Source organism: Barbatula barbatula (assembly GCF_947034865.1).
Source record: "Barbatula barbatula genome assembly, chromosome: 19".
NCBI classification, from domain to species: Eukaryota; Metazoa; Chordata; class Actinopteri; order Cypriniformes; family Nemacheilidae; genus Barbatula; species Barbatula barbatula.
Window position 1 is genome coordinate 2,966,579 of NC_136782.1, and position 22,253 is coordinate 2,988,831.

Genomic DNA, 22,253 nt, shown 5'->3' on the forward strand with positions numbered 1-22,253 from the left:
TGATTTGGAGGTATGCGCGCACACACATTATCAGTGTATTTCACAGCCGATGTTAAATTCATTGAAGCTGTTATTCGACCGTTGGTTATCTAAGAATGTGAGTAGCTGAATTCTTATTAGCAGCTGTAGGACTGTGATGAAAGTGAAAGTAATTCAGCGCGATGCTCAGTCAAGTGTTTACAATCTCTGATAACCAAACACTACTCCAGTGGCTCTTCCTCTTATCTAAGGAAGGCCTGGCCCCTTTTTTGGCGTATTCCTTTGGGCAGAGATTATACAAAATCTCGGAATAATGACATCATGTACCCGGGAAGTAAAGGTCTAAGGTCCGATTCTAGCTGTTCTCTGTAGTCCTTGAAAAGCTAATTCTGTTAAAAACAATATCTTGCATGGCATTGAACTTTGATCTTTATCATTGTGCAGATATTATTTATGCTCTAACAGCAACATTACACACCAACTAAAGTTTGAAAATTGGAATCACAGGGATTGGTGCCTTTAATTGCTCAATAGGACATTTCCCACGACTAAAGCTGTATCTATATAAAGCACTACATTTAAACACACACATATATATATATATATATACATACATACATACACACACACATATATGCAGTATATATATACATACAGTATCTCACAGAAGTGAGTACACCCCTCAAATTTTTGTAAATATTTTATTATATTGTAGTGAGTTATGACTACATCCCCCAACGTCCAGCACCACTGCATAGCACCGCGAGGAAGAGCCTCTCGGCTGGGCTGAGGACCGAATGACAGCGTGTCGGGGAACCGGACTATAATTGTTTGTTCCTCTCTCCCCTCTCTCCTTCCGGTCGCTCGGAGTGCTCCAGTCTCCATTCTCACTTCTCGTCGTTGCATACCCCCAGGGGATAATTCCGCCGAGGCTGCGTGACACCCCTGGCCCCGGGGGGGAGCAAGCGCAGTCTTGGGGTACCCCCAGCCTGTGAGGGGTGATGGGGGTATGTATAGAGTTAGGCGGGACAAGAGCCGGGATTCGAGGCCGGTGCGTGAGTGATGACGAGCGTCAGCTGTATGCGCATCGGTCTCGTATCACGGAGGAGATTGTGGAGCATAAAAGGACAAGCGATCGGACTGTCAGTGAGGTGACCGTGAGGTGGCTGCAGGTCTTTTACTTACGTGTTTATTGTTTTTTTTTTTTTATTAAAGTTTGTTGAATTTTCACCGGTTCCCGCCTCCTTCCTTCCCTACGTCTACGAACTTTATTATATATATCTTTTCATGTGACAACACAGAAGAAATGACACTTTGCTACAATGTAAAGTAGTGAGCGTACAGCTTGTATACCAGTATAAATGAGCTGTTCCCTCAAAATAACTCGACACAGCCATTAATGTCTAAACCGCTGGCAACAAAAGTGATTTGATTTTGAGATTAATTTACAAGGACTACACCAGTTTTTCCTCCATGAAGTTACCCTGTAACATCAGGATATTGCTTCACCCAGTCTTATCGCCCGTGTGTGAGACTTAAGGTAAGAAAGGTTCACACACATCATTCACTCACATGTGCGCATTTGTTTTAAATAATTTTGCGGTGAAATGACAAATTATGCAATTTTCCGCAATCACGGAATTGTGAAAAGGGACAAAAATATATAATTTTCGACAAACACAATTTCTGTTGATCAAATTATTTCAGATTAGTCTCTCTATTTAGCACCAATCAATAACAATAACTTCTCTGTAGACTCTGTCTCTTTTTAAATAAGCAGAACCAAATCTGTGGTCATCAAGTAACTTGTCAGTATCATTAATACAGTTATTTCCGGGAAAATAATTGAATAATTGCATTGCAGGCTGATTTAAGGTGTGCCCCTAAATACTAATCTATACAAGCACTAATATATATATATCTATATATATATAAAAAGCTCTATCTATATAAAGAGTTACATATACAGCTCTAATTATATAAAGCTCTATCTATAATATACATGTAAGCACTATTTATAAAGCTCTTTTTATATAAAGTACTTTATATATATATCTCTATCTATATAAAGTACTATACAGTATAAAAAGCCTTATCTATAGGCCTGTAGGCAGTTTTTTCCATATAAACACTATTTATAAAGCACTACATATAACACTCTATATATATAAAGCACTGTTTTTATGAAGCTCAATCTTAATAAGCACTATTTATTAAGCTCTACCTATATACTATACATAAAGTTATATCTATATGAGCAGTATACAAAGCTCTATCTATACAAGCACTACATACTGTATTAAGCTTTATCTATACAAGCATTATACATAAAGCTCAACTGAATCACTTACACAACAACTAAATTAAATTCTGTTCTCATTTACTTTCATTTATTTATATAATGAAACTGAATTTTGACTGAGACTGAAACATCTTTTACGTTCTATGGGAAAATAAGTCACAACATTAGGGTCAGTAAATTAATTTGCACTTTTGCGTGTTCAACAGACCCTAAAGGCGAAGGACTGAGTGTCATGAAGAGTTTTAAAGTTTGATGTTTACCACCCCGCCCATTAGGCAGCAGGGACAAGCATTAACAGGGGAGCCGTTGTTTCAGGGAATCTCTGCTGCAGAGATTCATTCACATGGTAATAAAGTGAACAAAGCACGCAAGCAGTGTCTGGCTCCAAAGCCTGGACTAGGACAACCATCGCCACCGAGACAACCCTCAATTGCCACGGAAACCGGTTCTAGAACAGAATGTCTGGCATGGTTGAGGGTACGAAGAAAATGCCACAGTATTTGGAGCGGCCGGCTCTCACTGCCCATTTTGTTAAAGCAATACGCTTTAAGCTCTCATGTTCTTGAGATTGCAGTTTATTATTAACTACAGTTAACATTTTGTCCAACAACTTAACTTCAATAAAATCATTTTAATGAATAGATTATTAGTCGAATTATCAAAAGAATGTCAAAAAAGAGCTATAAAATGATGCATTTGAATTCAAGTGCAGGGAGCTGAAAACCGCAGCTTTACAGATCGAAACAAACCTTGCTGGCATGATGCATTTTTCACCAGAATTATATCAGCTGATGCTCTTTTAATGGAAGCCCACCTGAGGCCAAAGCAGTGATGTGACAAATCCACGAGAGAAACAAACACAGAAATCTGCCAGTCCCTGTAATAAATACGAAGGTTTCCAATGAAAAACTATCATAGTGCAGATTTAACAGAGCATATACTGTACTCTATTTAAGAGATGTGCCAACTATTAGTCTAACATTTTTCAGCATTTTTCTCAGTATGGTTCAATAAGAAGAATGAGATTCTTCTGGTTCATTCATCACTTTGGATATTAAAGGTCAGGTCCATTGCATAATGGGATACAGTAATTCATGCCATGTGCTCTGGTGTTTACTACACATTTTAACAAACATACAGTAGTAGTAGGTATTTCATGACCACAGAACATTCACATACAAAGCACTAACATGTATTATCAATGGTCACATGGCCTTCCTGGGTTTTAATGAAACGTGATTTAATATGATTACTTATTAACAGTAGGCTTATACACATTTAGTGTACTGCTGAATAAATATTATATGAAAAGAGTGAAATTTAAATGGAATATTCCAAGAAAAAGCCAGATGAAATCAAAGTGCAATAATTAATAATAAATAACTTACAGGTGATGATTAAAAGGTGATGAAACTAGCCATGCTATGTGGTTGCTAGGGTGTCCTGGGCGGTTGCTATGCAAGTCTTTGATATTCAGGTTCAAGATAAGACGCTCAGGTTGTTTCTCAAATATCAGTATATAGATTTTAACTCCCGTGTTATCGCCAGGTGAAATGCAACAGCATCCCTCTCCATCATAAGCTAGAAACATGAGGTATTGATTAATTAGCACAAATACAAACTTAAAAGGTAAAGAAGATAAATATTTAGCACTGTAATCATAAATATTAGTGAAGCTATAAACATACACCAAAATAATTAATTTCAAGCATGTGACTTGTTAAGGATTCCACAATTCTCAATATAATATTGAACCGTTCGTTTAGATCTCCACAGTTCAATACTCACATATGAATTGTATTTCTTTTTCACGTTTTGCGTTTAAACAATTAACTCTCTGAACTGGCTCTGTCCATGTTTGTCTGTATTAAAATAAAGAGGACCTCATTCCAACACCTCCATCTGCTTTCACAAGGACACAGAAAGCTCAACTTCTTCACCTCATTTAGCAGCTCGCGACATCTATATCTGGTGTAATGCTGAAATATTAATATTAGCTTATCTCCAAACCTTGCTCTCTTTCTCGCTTCTCTGTACTCTACGCAGACTTTCAAAGAACTCAAGCTTATGTTAATGTGTAATTAATTCCTGCAGCAGTATTTAAAGCAGGATTAATTATAATTGGGCTCATTTAAATCGAGTGAGGCCATGTAATCATTCGAAGGGGAGTCGAGCTTTTAAAACACTTTTCTCAGAGTTGTTTTTAGAATCTAAAATACGAGCATTCACTCATTGGTCACGTTCCACAATGTGCTGCAGTCAGAGCTTGTGGAACGGCAGGTTCTAGCTCTGCTTTTCAGTGATGTTGTACCTAATTGTTTAAGCAGCTCGGTCGAGGGACTTGCTCATTAACAGACTAATTTATGCACAATCAGTAGCTCTGCGTCCTTGCGAGTCATTAACATACGCATTTCTGTTCTAGCAGATGCTGTCTTGCTTACAAAAGTATACAAATCACATAACAAACAACTTGACAAGTGAATTAAAAGCCAGTACAGATAGGATGAGAAAAATCTGTCTATATATTCCTGGATGGAAGCGAGCTGGGAAGAGATCCGAAAATACATCCATCATGGTACGTTTTTTTATTGCAGAGAGTAGTCCGAGATATCAAGTTCAGAAAACAAAGCTAAACAAGTTCTCAAGAGCAAGAAACGCAAAAAAAAGGGAGCAAGTTCTCCTTGCTGCGGAAGCAAGGAGAACAAACACTGTAATGTTATGTCTCCTGTACTTTTTGCCTGTTTAAGAAACACCTTAAACTCTATGACTTTCTTCTTGAAGAATAATGCAGTTGGAGATATAATACCACATATAACCTTACTTTCAAGCGGTAGAATGGTAGTGAACAAGTTCTCAAGAGCAATGTAGTGTATCCATCGATCAAAGAACTGCTTGACACGGCTCTGTAGTCTTCACAAAGGTCTTAAAAGTCAATTTGTTTGTTTAAAATAAATATCTATATTGACATTGCTGTTAACATTATATCATATCAAACTTTTGCTATCCCTCAGCTCCGTGTGAACCAGAGGCTTGTTTTTTCAGCAAATGACGCAGGTGTGGAAGTTCCAGCGACGAGCATGGCATTTTTCATTTTGTTCCAATAGGATGCCGTCTCCTCCAGAGGTCGCGTTAACCGAAAACTCTCTTCAGTGAGTGAACCAGTGATAGAAAAATCTGAAGGCGGTCAGTCATTTTGACGAATTAGTTACCCCTGCCCCGAACATGATCATGAAGGGACGGGTGTTTCCCGTCCATTAGCTTTCTCACAATGCCTGGTCCGTTTTGGAAAATGCATGCACGGTCAGCGGAGACTGGCGGTGCAGATGCATCGGTCACAGACTCTGTCGCGTGCAAACATAAACACAGAGGTGTGCAGTGAGGCGGTGTTTACAGAGTTTTTTTCCTTCTTCATGGAGCGGAAGAAGCAGCACATTCATGACCGAATGAGTGAGTGAGTGAGTGAGTGAGTGAGTAAAAAACACCATTTACAAGCAACTGTCATTGTTACTGACTGGACTGGTCATATGAAAATAAACATTTGTCTGTAATTATTTTATGTCTGACAATATATATACATTAAATATATCGATGAATATTAACAACAACAGCTTTCAGTTGTATTAAAATTCTGCACCTTCCGAGAGTAAACGCATGTACAGCGCAATGACGTCACGAACATGCTAATTACCAAATACATTTTTTGCCCATAGCACTGGTGCTACAGAGGTTTAAGGTTTTGTTGCACAGGCCAAACAGTTGTACAGGTAGCACAAGTATAAAACGTCTACAAACAACAAAGGGCATTAATGTTATACACAAATGGATCAATTAGGGCCATATCATTTTTAGTTTACCCATTTCTTATTGTTCTATGTTGTCCATTTTTTACTATACAATAGTAATATATTTGTCCACATAAAAATACTGTAGCCTATACTATAGTATTTACTAGCCCTATAGTAAACTGCAGTAAAATTCCTATAATATAGTGTGTTTGAACCATACTATAGTAAATATTAAAGTTGAATTACTACAGTTGATCAATTTACAACAAGAATACCACAATTTTATATATCAAATACTATAGAACACTACTGTATTTATTCATTCGAGCGTTTAGTTTAACCTGTGTTTTATTTTGACGGGTCCTCGTGAAGACTTCAATTAAATTAAATTTTATTTATATAGCGCTTTTCACAATGTGCATTGTTCCAAAGCAGCTTTACAGGGGAAAATAGAAACATGGTGTTTTATATAATTATTCTAGTAAATAATATCAAAAAAATGCAGTCGTTAATTTAGCATATTTTGCATGAAAGTAAATGCTTTGCTGAAAAGATGTGTCTTTAATCTAGATTTAAATTGGGTGAGTGTTTCTGATCCTCGAAGAGTCAGGAAGGCTATTCCAGAGTCTAAGTGCTACGTATGAGAAAGCTCGACACCCTTTGGTGGATTTAGTTATCCTAGGTGTTATCAAAAGTCCTGAGTTTTGAGATCTTAGAGAGCGTGGTGGGTTGTAGTGTGATAGAAGCTCTGTTATGTACTGTAGGTAGGGGCTAAACCCTTTAAGGCTTCATAAGTGATTAAAATAATTTTAAAGTCAATACGATACTTAACGGGTAGCCAGTGAAGGGTTGATAACATTGGGGTTATGTGAACGTATTTTCTGGATTAGAACTCCTGGTTAGAATTAGAATTCCTGGTTAGAACTCTGGCAGCTGCATTCTGAACTAACTGTAGTTAATTGAAACTGGAGAGACAGGTGAAAAAAATCAGGCCTCAAATAATGCATAGAAAACAAGTTCAGATTCACTTTTTAGCAATAAAACCGTCATATTTCTACATGTACATGTATTTAGGAAAAGTTCAAATCACCACAATACTGATAATTACATCTCAATTGTCTCTTATTAATTTTTCTTTGGTAGTTTGAGAAGCAATACAAAACAGTAAGGCCCAAAGACAAGTGATAAACAGAAAGAAACGGAATAGAGAAACTGCACAGCAGATCAATGTTAAAGCCTCGTTCAGTCTGAATGATACATCAAATCCACAAATGATCCATAATCTATAAATCACTGAGCACTAATCTGCTCAGCTGAGCTTGTTTTAGCATAATATCTGGCTGAGTCTGATAAAATACCATTCATATCTTACACACACACAACCGCTCACTAAAGCCTCTTCAACAGTCTGAATCTACTTAAAAAAGCCTTTCTGTGTAGGATCACACTAATGGTCACGTAGAGATCAGTGATATTAATATCTGTCGTGTGCGTGTGTGCGTGTGCTGGTGTCATTAGTTCTTTCATTATCTTCTTAATGATCTCAGTTCCTCTGGTCAATTCTGCTCCAATTGTGGACCTGAACATCAAAGTGACAAAGCAGTATTGGGAATTTGGTTATAAACGGCCCTCATGAGACTCACGTGTTAGTGTGTGTGCGTGTTTGTATTAGAGTCAGAGAAACAGAAAGACAATGATGGTAAAAAAGCTTTGAGATTGTTCATGTTCTACAGATGGATTGCTGTGTGTACATGAAGACAAATTATTCTACAGCAGAAAAACAACAGGCACATACACATACACACACACACACACACACCCTCACACAAACACTATTCCACTTGTGTCTTAGTAAAGCAGACCATTTCTGTGCTTTCATCTGTGTTTGGCATTGAATGTGCAGGAAAGTTTAATTCCCAGATTCTGTCAACACGTCTCACACTTCAGAAGTGAATCATCGCTCTTTTTCTTTAGCTTTAAAGGCTTATATAATGTAAAACAAGATATTTGCTCTTTTAAAGCAGTCACAGTTGTGGCTGTTTAGAACAAAAACCTTTTATTGTTTGTCACTTCCATTGTGAAGGTAATTTTCACAGAAAAGTCTTTGCTGCAGAAAACGTACACTAACATTATAATTGGATTTAAAAAATAAAAAATGCTGTGTTCCTTAGTAAAACCATTCAGAGTTATTTTCAAATACTCGTGTAAGCAGACAGATAGACTCAGCTGCACTCTCACAACGTCTTGAGTCAGAAATGAGCCATCCGGTCGCCCCCCCCAGCTTCCTGTGTCAGAATCAACAGATTGAAGAAGGAACGACATATCTGACAGGACAGATGATCCTCTGCTGTTCAACATTTCCATATGGTGGAGGGATGAGAGAGATATATGAATCTGTCTATCTGTCTAGGTATAAATCATGTGATAATTCAGTCAGACGTTTAGAAGAGCTCAGCATCAGGCTATAAACGTGACTTCTGTGGATCTGTCTAAATGCCTAAAAGGGCCATTAGGGAAGAAAATATACCAATTTATTCAAGATCACAATTGTTTCTGCTAAACACTTACTCATTCTCTCCACAGGTATTGGTCTGGCTTTTGTTGAAACTAGTAACTTTGTATTAGCACTTATTGTATTATTGCTCCAGTATGACATATCTCTTATTGCTCCTGGACAACTTGAAAGGCGATTTTCTCAGTATTTCGATTTTTTTAAACCCTCTGATTCCAGAGTTTTAATAGTTGTATCGTGGCTATATCATCCTATGATAAAATCGTCATATTCGTACATCAAGGGAAAGCTTACTTATTCAGCTTTCAGATTATGTAAAAATCAAAATTTTGAAAAAATGCCCCTTCTTTGTGTTTTAAAAATCGTAATAGAAAGTTATTCTGGGCCAGCGTTGGACAAGCTTTGTTTCCATCTTCCGGAGAGGTCTATAGGACTTCATGTTTTAATTCAAAGATATAAACTCTAACAACAGGAACGCCAACATTTCTCTCAATCTGCTAAGACCATGTTTGTATTTCAACAAAGAAAAAAACTCTAAAACAAGGTTGATACTTAAAATAAACATGAGAAATGAAAGAGCGACCTCTGAGCAACCACACTTTCCTCCGGGTGAATGGAGCATAGCAGATAAATGAACATTGTGCCCTAAAACTACAGCATCACAAATGAAGAGGCACACGTCCACTTGCACTAATGCTCTATTTAAGTCAGGGCTATTGATCAGACCCTAACGCAGTTATCATGTTAACTGCCCACAGCAAGTACTCTCTGTGGTCACATATTGATTCCTCATGATAGAGACAGCGGGTGTAAATACTACACAAGACGGGTGGACATGATCCTGTTCTTTGTTTTAAGAGCCATTGTGCATCATGTTATCTTAAAACATACAGACAACAGCAATAGACACATCTGAAAACTGTTCCAATAACGATCGGGACCTCTCTTCCCTCACTGCTAGCAAGATCTTACATTAAACATGTCTGTAAGCAAACAAGCCCACCGCAGAACATGTTCCTCAAACACATCTGCTGGATGATTTAAGGTTACATAAACATAACCCTTCTTTCAACGATCACAGAAGAACGGGCAGAGGTTTTATAAGTGAACAACACAGATAATACGCCAATTTTGTTCAATCAAAGTTTATTTAATTTAGGTATATTATAATTTTAAATATTGTTATCAGGACTGTTAACCTAAAATGACAATATACCAGAACAATTTGCAATAATACGAAAACGTGCAGAAATAATATAGCCTATTTGTTAAAATATGTTGACGTGCATGTGTGTTGTTAAACGAAAGCTGTTTATATTTATGGATTAAACTATATCAGCAGTCTCCCAGTAAGTAAGCCAGTGGCAACGGTGGCAAGGAACCAAAACTCCACAATGGATGTATAAGAGTGGAGAAAACAAACATTGGGAGAGGCCAGACTCACCCTTGAGAGCCAGTTCTCATCTGGCATATTAAAATAGCACAAATAGAAAATTATGTGGTATACATTCTGGTCAACTACAATGTAAGTAAAGATGCGCAATGAATTGTGGGATAATGTGTTATATGCAGGGTGCATCTGAGTACTGCAGATGAACTATGGAAGTATGTTATTGTGACACTGGGCTGTCTTCGTCATGAATTGGAAAACCATGAATGTATCACACCCACCATCAAGACACAACGCCTTCAACATCTCTGCGTTTGTGTTTTGGAAAATAGAATATCTTCACACCCAATATAAAATGTAGCAAAATACACTCACAACAATCACAAAAGCTTGTCTCCTCCAAATAGATATTTCGGAATTTCTAAATAAAGCGTGACTCTTCAAGCATGTGTAATCCTTTGGAATTACAGCGGTGTAAAATGTATTAGAATTCTATAAAGTGACATGTCAACAACATCTTAGACGTGCTTCCCTCTTTCCAATCTAACATGTGTATGTCGCTCTTCTGAGTTTGAAGATTATTAAAGATCGTAAAACAATGTCTTGCTAACATAGAAATGCAAAGGACAAATCCATGAGCATGTTTCCACCAGGACAGACAAATGAGAAGAGAAAGGAAGAGAATCCCTGAACATCATCTGCATCATTGGAGAAAGAGAGAGTGAAAGAGAGAGAGCAAGAGGGAGAGGGAGATCTATTTTAGAGTGGCACTTTTCTAAAAGAGAGTTTATGTAAAGTTTTATTGTTCTTTCAAGTGAGCTAAACTAAACCATACGGAAATTATTTTAAACTAAGTTCACTCTAGCTAGAGATGTTTAAAGTTGTTTTGCTCTGATCCTGATAAAACACACATGGTTATGGATTACATACAATTCAACTCTACAGGACGGTGGCTCTTGGATTAGACATTCTGTTAGAGAATTTTATTTTTGACTAATCACGAATGAAGAGTTTTATACTCTAGCGGTATGAGTACACAGAAACTGAGCTCCAGCCCCCCACCGACCTCTCGAAAGTGATTCGCCATCTTTCTCAAAAGTCTGAAATAATTGATTCACTCCTCTTTGCTAAACCCAAAGATGGCAAGAGTCCTATCACGTCTCTCTGTCTCTCTCTCAGGCACTTTGCTAGCAGTCCCAATGGTCGTTTAATTTTTGAGCGGATATTTTTAGCTGAAGATAATCGAGGTGGAAACTTCCATCTGTCCTCTGCACATTCCAGCTGCTCCGCTTTTCATCAGAAAAAAAAGAAAATTAGGGTAAAAGCCACATATTGGCATCATCATAAATAATCATAATCCTGAACCTTGCTTTGAAAAACACAAGACAAACGGCTAAAAACATCCCGTTAGTTTTGTAATGTATGAACATATCCACAGCTTAGTTTTGTAATGTATGAACATATCCACAGCTTTTGCTTAAAGAAATACAAAACTATGCTTATACAGAGTTGATAATTACAAATTTGTATTATCATACACAAATTAAAGTCATGCTAAAAGAAAATCATAAATCACTATTTTAGAATTGCCAGGTCTCTGGGATTTCCATGGCTGCCCGAACTTATTCAAAGCATTTTCCTGTGAAAAAAACTAAAAACTATCACCTAACTATACATTGCAAGTCTTACGTCAATTTTCTTCATTTTAAGCACACACAATTAACATGATGCACAACTGGACAAAAGAAAACCATTTCTAGCTCAAATCTTTCCAAGCAAAAACGATGTGTTCATTAACAAAAGGAAATCCATTTTTATGTAGATTTCAGTCCAGTGTGATTTTTACAGGAAGTTTCATATAATTGGTACTATTGATCTGTTCGCTGGTTTGTTCACGGACCCTCGGGCAGAATGATACGATTAATAGGACTCACTGGCACAGAACAAGCTCTCTCTCTCTTTCTCTCTTTTAAAACACTGCAACAAATCATTCATCTTACTTTGACTTATATTACTGTCGACTTCTCAGTCACAGAATCTAACTCGCCCGATCTACTTTTCTTTTTGAAGTTCAGGCCAGCATGGCCATTTATTCCTCACATGCCCTCGAGGTGCCTCTCTGTGGCTTCATACATGCATGGCCATTTCCTAATGGCAGAAGATGCAAAATTAATGACCGCAGATCCAGCGACCGCGTGCAGGACACATCTCTAAACTGAGAGTGACAGCTAAGCGTGAGATGCAGTTCTGGAAGATGGAATCCAAAGACTTTCCTACAACGAGATCCATAACATCAGACACGCAGGAACCCGGGGCTTCATCTGAGCTCTTGTGATACGTTACGAGCGCATGCAAGCACTTTGAAGTGTTTTGTAAATGGAGCGTGCACTAGAGATGACAACAGCATATTTGTTCTGTGGGGTTGTACAAGCAAATGCTATCACACACATGCATGTATTAATGAGACATATCCGAAAAGACGAACATATCAAGGCGGGGCAGAGAGAGAGAGAGAGTGAAAAAAACTAACTCTTTTTGACAATAGACATTATTGCGTTTCCGATAATGAAGACAAACAGATGGGCAATAAGACACTAAGGTCAACAAAGACACTGTGCTGCACTGAGAAAGAAAAAAACTATAAATGAATTCTTCACCTCCAAATACTTGAAATTCTACGATTTAGGACATTTTACCATCAAGGTTCTGCTCTGCAACAGAACAAATTCGGAGTTCCTCAAGTGTAACAGGAGACCATTTTAAAGTTCATGAGATGCCACAGAAATTCCAAAGAAACCACAAGGGGGTCACTTTCCCCTCTCAACAAATTTGAACAAGAACCATCACACTTGAACAAACCATGATGAACTGAAAACCACTACACAAATCCCCAGTAGTAGGGCATCATATAGCGTCTACGCTTTCACTTGAATTGCACTGTGGATGGCACAACGAAATCGTGTGTTTGTGTGTATCACGTGGAGCTGTGCTCTTCATAATCTGGTTGGATTACAGCTCTCAGACCTGCGCCGTCTGGCCCGTCCGTGCCTCTGTATACTATCTATGACACACTCCCAATTTGACAAAATACTGTTTGTTTAGATAATACACACAAGAGCTGTGTGCCAAAATATACAAACAATCAAATGTGTGTGTGTGTGTGTGTGTGTGTGTGTGTGTGTGTGTGTGTGTGTGTGTGTGTGTGTGTGTGTGTGTGTGTGTGTGTGTGTGTGTGTGTGTGTGTGTGTGTGTGTGTGTGTGTGTGTGTGTGTGTGTGTGTGTGTGTGTGTGTGTGTGTGTGTGTGTGTGTGTGTGTGTGTGTGTGTGTGTGTGTGTGTGTGTGTGTGTGTGTGTGTGTGTGTGTGTGTGTGTGTGTGTGTGTGTGTGTGTGTGTGTGTGTGTGTGTGTGAATCTCTAACAAGACATTTTAAGAGCTTTTAAGATAAACTGGCCAGAAACATTTTTAAGAAATATTATACTACACACACACACACACACACACATTGGACAGAACTTTCATCTTTCATACCCAAGGTAACATTTATATTTTTGTTACAAAAAACACTTAAGTAAAACATTAAACCTACCGTCGACACAAAAAAAGAACATCCAAGCAATCCATAGATCAGAATTGTGAAATTTCAGCATTTTCTGACGTAAAGTCGCCGTGTCGTTAAATTCAAAGTCAGTCAGAATATCTCCACACCTTGCTCGACGTGAAATAGCAGTCCATTAGAACGCAATTAAAGCGTGTAAAACGTTTAAATGTCATGACATACAAAGTACAAGGCGTAAAAAGTCCACCTCAATTGGCGTTAGCGCGTCTTCGCCGTCCGCGTAAAATTCCCTCAGACAACTCGGGAGCGCGCGAGGATCCGCCGCCAATGTGTCCGGTTCAGCGTTCACCAAAGGGTTCGGTTCTGTTCTTCAGCACACATCCACCCGTTCCGTGCGCTCCGTTCACCTGTCTGTGACACTGAACTGGAGAAACGTGCACCGGATCCGAGAGAGGAGCGTGACCGCAGCCGCCGTGATTGGGAACCTCACTGACTGACTGACTGACGGCTGGCCTGTTGCCTGGAGACCGCTGACGCCATCCGAAGCGCGAGGGAACAGTGCCCTGCTCTGGTTTTACTAGGCAGCGCGCACGCACGGATGTACGTATGGCGGCGCCGCGCCCCGGTGTGACCGCGCGTCAGGTGCGCGCAGGATGGATGCGACAAAGACTTTAGAATAAATATGTAATAGTGAATCTAACGAGACCTGTCAAAAAGATGTACGTTTAGAATTTTTTTCCACACTTCAAAATAGTTCCCTTTCAAATTGCAATAATATTTCACAATTTTATAGTAAAGATTGCAAAAGCAATCTTTTAATTTTTACAAATATAATTAAATATTTAAGCGTACACGTTAAAATCTATTTTAAATGATAATGGGAGACATTTGCCACCTCAGTCAAGCATCCATAAAAAAGAAAACGTGCATTTTAACAAATATTATAAAAATCTTGGTATTACGATTTTTGTGGAGACATTTATTGGTCGCCATTACGTAGCGTTTACCCTCACATACACCCATGCATGTACATTTGCATGGAGACGCACGTTATAGGCTAGGCCTACTCATATTTGTGTTTAATTATGTAATCGTTGCATAATGGACTCGAATTTAGACAGCCCAAAATTAACCTTTTAAAAACTAAAACGCTGACAAATAAAAAATCTCTTAGGACTCTGCTCGTGTGCTGGGTTGTGATTTTGCTGATGATCTTATCATTCTGCCTAAACAAGCATAAACTTTATTTTTTCCTGATTTAACTTTCAGCAGTACTCTGTTTGATGAAGTATGCATGCTGAAGATCAAAAGGGTGTGGCTGGACAAAAACATGCAATATGGCGCTTTGCATTTATCCTGCGGGCGTTTGGCACGGAATGAGAGAACGTGTCATCGTCTGACGGACAGAGAGAGATTTCTTTCTTCCCCGCCTCTGGGCAACAATGGGTCGGTTCTCTCATCTCTGGCACAGTTTGATCTCAGCCGAGAAACGGAGGTCCAAGACACAGTTTGTAAGCTGAAGCCCTGCTTGTTCAGATGATTTATCTATACTGTTATCAAACATAAACGAATAAGCATACAAATTGTGCTCAAACAAGACAGATCTGTGCAAAAACCTCTTATTTGAAGCTTCACTGTGTCGGATGAGGTTGTCAAGACGGTCACAAAGAGTTTTTCTATTTGTGAATGTCACACAGGAAGACATTTTAATATCTATGCTTTAACCTAAATTATGGCCATGCAATCTTCGCTTCATATAGTGACATTCAACAAGAGTCGAAACTCAGTTATGCTAAATTGATAAATCGACTTGGATAGTTTTTGGGACAGAGGTTTGCTTCGGTTGTATAATTTATGATTCTCTGTGACTGAAGAGAGCACAGCCAATACTGCGTCATGCTCATCAGGTCAATTGTGTGACCTGAACAAATATCTAAGCAGGAAATTACCCAAACAGGAATTTTGGGCCAGAGGTTAGAGTTGCTTGTCTGAAGGTTGCTATCCACAACCCATAATGAGACAAATACAGAATGTAAAAAAAATTATGGAACTTTATTGGATTGTGAAAGGTGAAGCATTGTGATTTTGTTTTATGTTGTGTACAAGGGTCAAGTTTGCATCTCGTTAAAAAAGAAAAATTTATAATATGTATTTTTTAATATAAACCATACCCTAACTCAACACCAACCATCAGCCAGCAAAATGCGTTTTATAAAAGACAAAATGGAACCAGAATATTTAAGGAGCCATGTTTATTTAACCAGCAAGTACTTTTACACAAAATAAAGATTGGCCACAGAATCTTCAGTGTTCAGAGACAATGAAGATTTAACATGTGAGAGACGCCACCTTGTGGAGATCTTTTGAATTGCATCCTAGGACTTCACAGACCATGCAATTGATTTTATTTTAAGATGATCAGATTGTGTTTCACTAGATAAATTTCATTTAAATGCATGAATCAAGTATTGTGTAAATGTCCCCAGTCTTGCTTTAGTCCTACAAAAAGAAAAGACGAAAAGGAAAAGAAACGGTCAAATTCAAGTCATAGAATGCACAAAGTAATGTCTAGATATTTGCTACAATTAAAAAGAAACACGTATTTGCTTTAAATCACAGCATCCTAACTAAATAGATCATAATAAACAGTGTTGGAGTCTGTACAGTATCAGTGTGAGATTTTATAAGATCTGTCATTCTCTCGGCAGCAAGCATAGACTGACAGACTGTCTGCTGTTACCAACTACACGAGTTCACTACAACACACAGCAGCACATGCTCTGAATTCTGAAAGAGCAAATGACACAACCAAAATCCCTTCACTGGACTGATACCTATACAGTTTATTTTAAGTCCTCTCTCTACTAACATTGCACATTCATAGGCTACATTTTAAATTTGCGGTGGAGGCATCTGCCAAATATATTCCTATTGATTTTTGACTTTTCCAAGGGTTAAGACTAAGAATCATGGGTATACATCAAGGGTGTTCAGGACACCCAAAGTCTGGATTGAGGTGCAGCATTATTGAATGCTGTTGTGAGCGTGACTGCGATTATAAAACACAACTACTTGAATAAACCAGTCGGTCAACATTACCAGCGGTGAGACCATAGCGGTCCGTGACTGAGAATACTTGACTTCTCTCCAGCGGCAGACTGTGTTTTTGCATACTGACGGAACAGGTTACTGTTCTGTTGTCAAGCTTTCCGCATCATTATTCAGTTGTTTGAATAAAGACCTGAATAAAGTGCAGTTATTTTGTAACTTTTTTGCGGGTGTGACTCAAAATCGCAAAATAACGTTTTTATAATGAAAATGTTGCATGGGGTGGAATAATCTCAGCCGGGTCTAAAACATGCCAGGACCACTCCTCAAGATAGTCTAGTTTTACGTTAAAGCTTTATCTGGTGTTTATGGAGCCCAACCCGTGTCCATTTGGTCATGACATTTATGCCGTATGTTCTCTGGGGTCACAGGTGTGTAAACAGAGAATGAGACACAAATTTTGATAACTTATTAGGGCTGTGCAATTAATAGAATATTTTATCGTCAATGATAGCCTTCATCAATTACAAAACACGAAATAATCAGGATAAACGATTGTTGTGCCGCATTCCATTTAGCAAGGATCCTCTCTTTTCTTGTAGTATAAATCCACAGTGCACCTTTTCTTTACAGTGGTTAGGCAGTGCTATTTCTTTACATTCATTTTTCAGTTAAATTCAGAGTTTAAAAGCAAAGTTTTTTATTTTCTATGTTGTTTTAAAGGTTAATGAGTAATCGTGTTAAATAATCGGGATCTCAATATTGGCCAAAATAATCACGATTGAGATTTTTGTCACAATCGAGCAGCCCTATTCCTTATATCAAAGTGCAAGACTATTTAATCCGTAATACACTTATAACATCGGAGCACAAACGTGTGTGTGTGTGTGTGTGTGTATTACCTCATCACTGGAGGAGGAAGGGGAACTGTGGCCGCTCTTCTTCTTGTGCTCTTTATCTTTCTTGTTCTTGACCTTGCCTTTGTGCTCTTTGTGTTTGTCTTTATGCTCTTTGTCTTTGTGTTTGTCTTTATGCTCAGTGTCCTTGTCTTTGGAATCACTCTAAATGTTTAAAACAATATACATTTTTAAAGATGCACATTTTGCACATCTGTAAACCCTCCTCATATTGACCTCTGAGGTCTGATAAACACATATGAAAAAGCCTGTTTTCATCAATGTTATCATATTAAATAAAATAAATACCCATATAACATTATATAAAGGAGTATTTTTAGCATTACATGTGTAATATGATCAGATTGTCATTTTGATGTTGATGTTGCTGTTGCTGTAACAGAAGTGCACTGCACTGCAGTCAGGAAACTGTATTAGTAACTTTGTATTAGCTACCTAATGTACTATTGCTCTTTTATGACATATCCCTTATTGCTCCTTTGTAAGTCGCTTTGGATAAAAGCGTCTGCTAAATGACTAAATGTAAATGTAAACTGCTACCGACTCATTTATGATCTGAAGGTCAATCGTTTTGTTTCTGATTCCATTGTTTCAATGGATTATAAAAACTAAACACGCTCACCTTATCTTTGCTTTTGTCTTTATCCTTTTTTCCAAACCCGAAGATTCCCTGCACCTCTTTGCCTTCACTCTTCTTCACCTCGTCGCCTCCAACAGCTGAAATATACACAGATAATTAAAGTCATTCCAGTGTGGAATGAAGGGATAAAACACCGATCGAGTGTCGTAAAGTTATCTGCGTTAAGATCTGACATGACGAAAGATTTCTCAACTCAAACCTTGACCGCTCGTCTCAGAGGACTTGCTCGGCTTGTGTTTTTAAGTAGGCGAGCGTGCGCTTCGAATGTTCATTACCTTGTTTGTTTGTCCACACGATTGGCTAAAACAGGATGTTGTCACGTTATCAAACGCAAAATATTAAAGGCGTGGCATATAAATTGCTAATGCTTTGCGCAAATCTATAGTTAGAATTTTATAGTTAATCATATTCTCATCATATTTGCAATGATGTTTTCAGCAATACCCGTTTATATTCATATGCACTTTAAAATAAGAAAAGTAATCTGCAACTGTATATTTAAGACATAGATGGCGATATAGAGGCAAATGTTACGTTATGTTAAGTTTCTCATTTTAATACTGCAACTTTCCAAACACAAATAGGCATACAACTCAAAATAGCTTATACAAATTGCTCATTTTAAATGATCATCTTTAGGCGCCTCATGTCAAGTCAAGTCAGCTTTATTTATATAGCGCTTTTTACAATTTTCATTGTTACAAAGCAGCTGTACAAGAAAACATTGACTATAAGTAAAACATAAAAGGTTATGGAAGTCAAAACACAGGTCAAATATCAGACACACAATAAATTCCTATATGCAGTGTTAATTAAATAAGACTATCATATGCAGTGTTAATTAAATAAGACTATCATGTCACTCGCGGGTTCAGTACATTGTTTTTAATAAAATGCTGTTTGATAATATTTGATTAAATCACCACAGGCTGTATAAAGCAGAACTAGATATCTGTATCTTTGGGCACAAATCTAAAAGCAACAATCTTCACACTCATAAGTGATGATATGTCACCTCACTCACTCACTCACTCACTCACTCACTCACTCACTCACTCACTCACTCACTCACTCAATCACTCACTCACTCACTCACTCACTCACTTTTACGTGATGTTTGTATATGGTGTATTGAAAACAAGGGAGACCAGGGCTAGTTGTCCCAAATTTTTAATCATATTTCTCAGAAAATGTTCACTTTTGTTTTATAAAAATTAACTTCTATTTCAATTTCTATCTTCCACAACTTTTTCCGTATTAAACCTCAGTTAGTAAGGTAGTAGCAATGTTCCGCTTGAGAAGTCTTCAGTGGTGGTTTAGTCCTACTGAAAAAAGAAAGAGAGATTATATTTTGGTTTTATGCATACACAATCATACATCTAAAATATGTTGTGTTACGTTGAGAACAGCAAAATCTGTGTTGTCAGTCATGTTTTAGATAAAAACAGTTTTCCAGCATTACAGGGAAATGTAACAAGAAATCAGCTTTTAACTGTTTTAACAGAATTTAATCAATAAGTGAAAATTTAATACAATTTGTCATCATTTACTCACCCTCGAGTTGTTACGAATCTATTTTCTTTGTTTTAATGAACACAGAGAAAGATATTTGGATGAATGCGGTTAACCAAACAGTTCTTGAGCCCCATTGACTACCATAGTAGGAAGAATTACTTTATACATTTCTTTGTTCTGCTGAACACAAAGGAAGATAATTTGAAGAATGTACAGCAAAAAGATCTGGGGCATTTTTGACTGCCATTGTCATTTTTCCTACTATGGTGGTCAATGGGGTCCAAGAACTGTTTGGTTACAAGCATTGGTCCAAATATATTTCTTTGGAAGCAAATACATGTATACAGATTTGCAACAACAAGAAAATGAGTAATTCATGACAGAATTTTAATTCTTTAGTGAACCATCCCTTTAACATAGATGTCTGTGAAATGAAGTATCCTCGTGTTAACAGAAAACATTATTTTATGTGATGCTGTATGTGTGTCTTTTGATGTGTATAATATTTCTGCGGGGCTGGGCGGTATTCTACAACAGCACATGTGGTAGATTTGATACTGCAGTACTGTATGCATTTATATATTTTTTAATATAACACATAATTTACAATATACAGTATGACGGAAATAAAAAAATAAATGCACCATTAAAATTTTTCCCTGTTGATTTTTTTAAACAGGTGTAATCAAAAGTGAAGTTTAGTTGTTTATTGATGCTCTTGCATTCAGCTGATGTGATATGTGCATATATAACTTTCTTCACACTATGACCTTGGACCTAAAATTACCCATCCCGTTTAACCCTGTTATGTGGAAATGTTGTGTGAGAGGGAAAGAACCATCAGAAGAGCTCCTGAAGAATTAAATGCCTGTCCTGACTCATCTGAAATGTATGTATTATGACCACACCTCAGCCCGTTTTACACGACACACGCAGCCCAACCCACATCCTCTTGGGTAACTGATGTTTTTAAAACAAGAATCACCCACTGAGACAAACTTTACATTTCATATGAATCATATTTTGCTAAATGAAGTCTTTCCAGAATCCTCAGGAGTAGCAGCACAGGGCTTACCTCATCACTGGATGAAGATGAAGACCTGCGTCCCCGACCACGTCCCCGACCCTGTCCATGACCATGGCCGTGTCCGTGACCCTTTTTGTGTTCTTTGTCTTTCTTCTTGTCTTTGTCTTTAGACTTCTCCTTGTCCTTATCCTTCTCTTTTTCTTTGCAATCGCGCTGAAGACACAATGACATACAGTAACAACAGCATTCATTTAGGATTTATACATCCATAAATTAATTTAGGGTTCTGAATCTGCTTTTCATCTCATCAAATATGGATATTACAGAGTCAAATCATTAATATGAATAAAAAGTTTTGCTCAATTTGTCTCGTCGTGGACATTTGCCAAGATTCTCAAATTTAAACTGTTCAGTTGCTGTTGAGAACATTCTCTTTCTTTATATTTAGATAATTGTTTAGATCGTGTGGTCTGTTTTCAGAAGATAGATGCTAAATGTTGTGTCTTTCACTTAATTTTGTCAAATTGTAGTCCTTCACCTCTTTACAGCTGATATCAATGTAAATATGAATGGATTTTGATACCATGGGAGATTTAGAAATCAGATTAACATTCACATCAACATTAGCATCAACATGTTTTCCCAGTTAATATCAAAATCTCCCATCTTTCAGTGTAGTCACACACAATGGTTTTTTTCACATTCTCTTATAATGAATTATATAACACATAATTTGTATTCTCATATTTGTTACAAATTATGTGTTGTATAATTCATTCATGTGAAAAACACAGACACAGACAATAATATATTCTCACCTTGTCTGTGCATTCTTTGTCTTCGAGTTTTTTGTCTTTGCTCTGTTTATCTTTATCTTCTTTCTCTTTGTCTTTGTCCTTGTCTTTTTTTCCAAACCCAAAGATGCCCTCCACCTCTTGGCCCTCTGCCTTCTTTAGCTCTCCTTCTTCAACTCCAACAGCTTGAAGAAAAACACAGAGAGGATAAAACAATAATAAATTAGTTTACTTTTTAAATCAATCAGTCAATCTAAACAAGATCAATCAGTCTGCTGTTTACCTGAGTCCAGATCGAACTCCATGATGAAGCAGCTCTCAGTATCATCTGAATTATTTTACCAAAGTATTTATATGATTTGTGTTTTTCATTGTGAACCCACCCCATAGTTCCTCCACCCACATGCGTGTGAAAACATCCACGCCCGGCTCATGAACATTTATGAAGTAACCTGACATTCACCTGACAATCTGATTGGTAGTTTGAAGACCTTACAACATGGCATTTTTTTTAAATTATTTAATAAAGCTTTAAAACCCTCTCTGTTCAAATACACTTTTGAAGAACTATTCAGTCAAAGGTTCATCAAAGAACCATCTCTACATTTTTATAATCTATAGAACCTTTTTTGCCACAAAGAAACTTTTGTGAAACTGAATGATCCTTCTGATGTTAAAGGTTCTTTATGGATCCACTTAGACAAAAAGGTTCTTCTATGACATGGAGAAGCCCTGCACAGAATAGGTTTTATTTGACAAAATTAATGTGATGTATGTCAAAGTAAAC

General features: G+C 37.5%; 2 protein-coding genes across 5 annotated transcripts in view; both read right to left on the reverse strand.

Moving 5' to 3' along the window:
- The window catches only part of igsf11 (immunoglobulin superfamily member 11), a 59,992-nt gene extending 45,897 nt beyond the window's left edge, over nucleotides 1-14,095 (reverse strand). The window contains exons 1-2 of one of the 2 annotated variants that reach the window (XM_079482232.1): nucleotides 13,773-14,074; nucleotides 13,556-13,674 (exon numbers count right to left, since the gene is read on the reverse strand). In XM_079482232.1, coding sequence (XP_079338358.1) covers nucleotides 13,556-13,616 — 61 coding nt within the window. In that variant the 5' untranslated portion in view covers nucleotides 13,617-13,674; nucleotides 13,773-14,074. Of the gene's footprint in view, nucleotides 1-13,555 lie in introns of both variants that reach the window. The other variant, XM_079482231.1, reaches the window with a different exon arrangement.
- Nucleotides 14,096-15,560: 1,465 nt separating this feature from the next.
- Nucleotides 15,561-21,877, reverse strand: LOC306908264 (uncharacterized protein). 3 transcript variants are annotated; one of them, XR_013787990.1, is made up of 6 exons: nucleotides 21,750-21,877; nucleotides 21,491-21,651; nucleotides 20,721-20,885; nucleotides 18,113-19,455; nucleotides 17,476-17,634; nucleotides 15,561-16,024 (listed from the first exon to the last, which is right to left on the reverse strand). XR_013787990.1 is itself a non-coding variant. In XM_079480970.1 (5 exons), exons 1-4 carry the CDS (start codon nucleotides 21,769-21,771, stop codon nucleotides 20,555-20,557), a joined length of 399 nt encoding a protein of 132 aa, XP_079337096.1. In that variant the 5' UTR covers nucleotides 21,772-21,877; the 3' UTR covers nucleotides 18,781-19,455; nucleotide 20,554. The 3 variants fall into 3 exon arrangements, 2 of the variants coding, with proteins under 2 accessions (XP_079337097.1, XP_079337096.1); XM_079480970.1 differs by lacking the exons at nucleotides 15,561-16,024; nucleotides 17,476-17,634 and adding an exon at nucleotides 20,554-20,605 and having other exon boundaries at nucleotides 18,781-19,455; XM_079480971.1 differs by lacking the exons at nucleotides 15,561-16,024; nucleotides 17,476-17,634 and having other exon boundaries at nucleotides 18,663-19,452.
- Nucleotides 21,878-22,253: the final 376 nt, after the last annotated feature.

Coding starts and splice junctions, on each gene's coding strand:
- LOC306908264 (XM_079480970.1), bottom strand. CDS start 21,771: ATGGAGTTCGATCTGGACTCAG. Junction 21,652..21,749: donor GGAGTTCGATCTGGACTCAG/GTAAACAGCAGA, acceptor TTTTTCTTCAAG/CTGTTGGAGTTGAAGAAGGA. Junction 20,606..20,720: donor CATCTTCATCCAGTGATGAG/GTAAGCCCTGTG, acceptor TAAAAACATCAG/TTACCCAAGAGGATGTGGGT.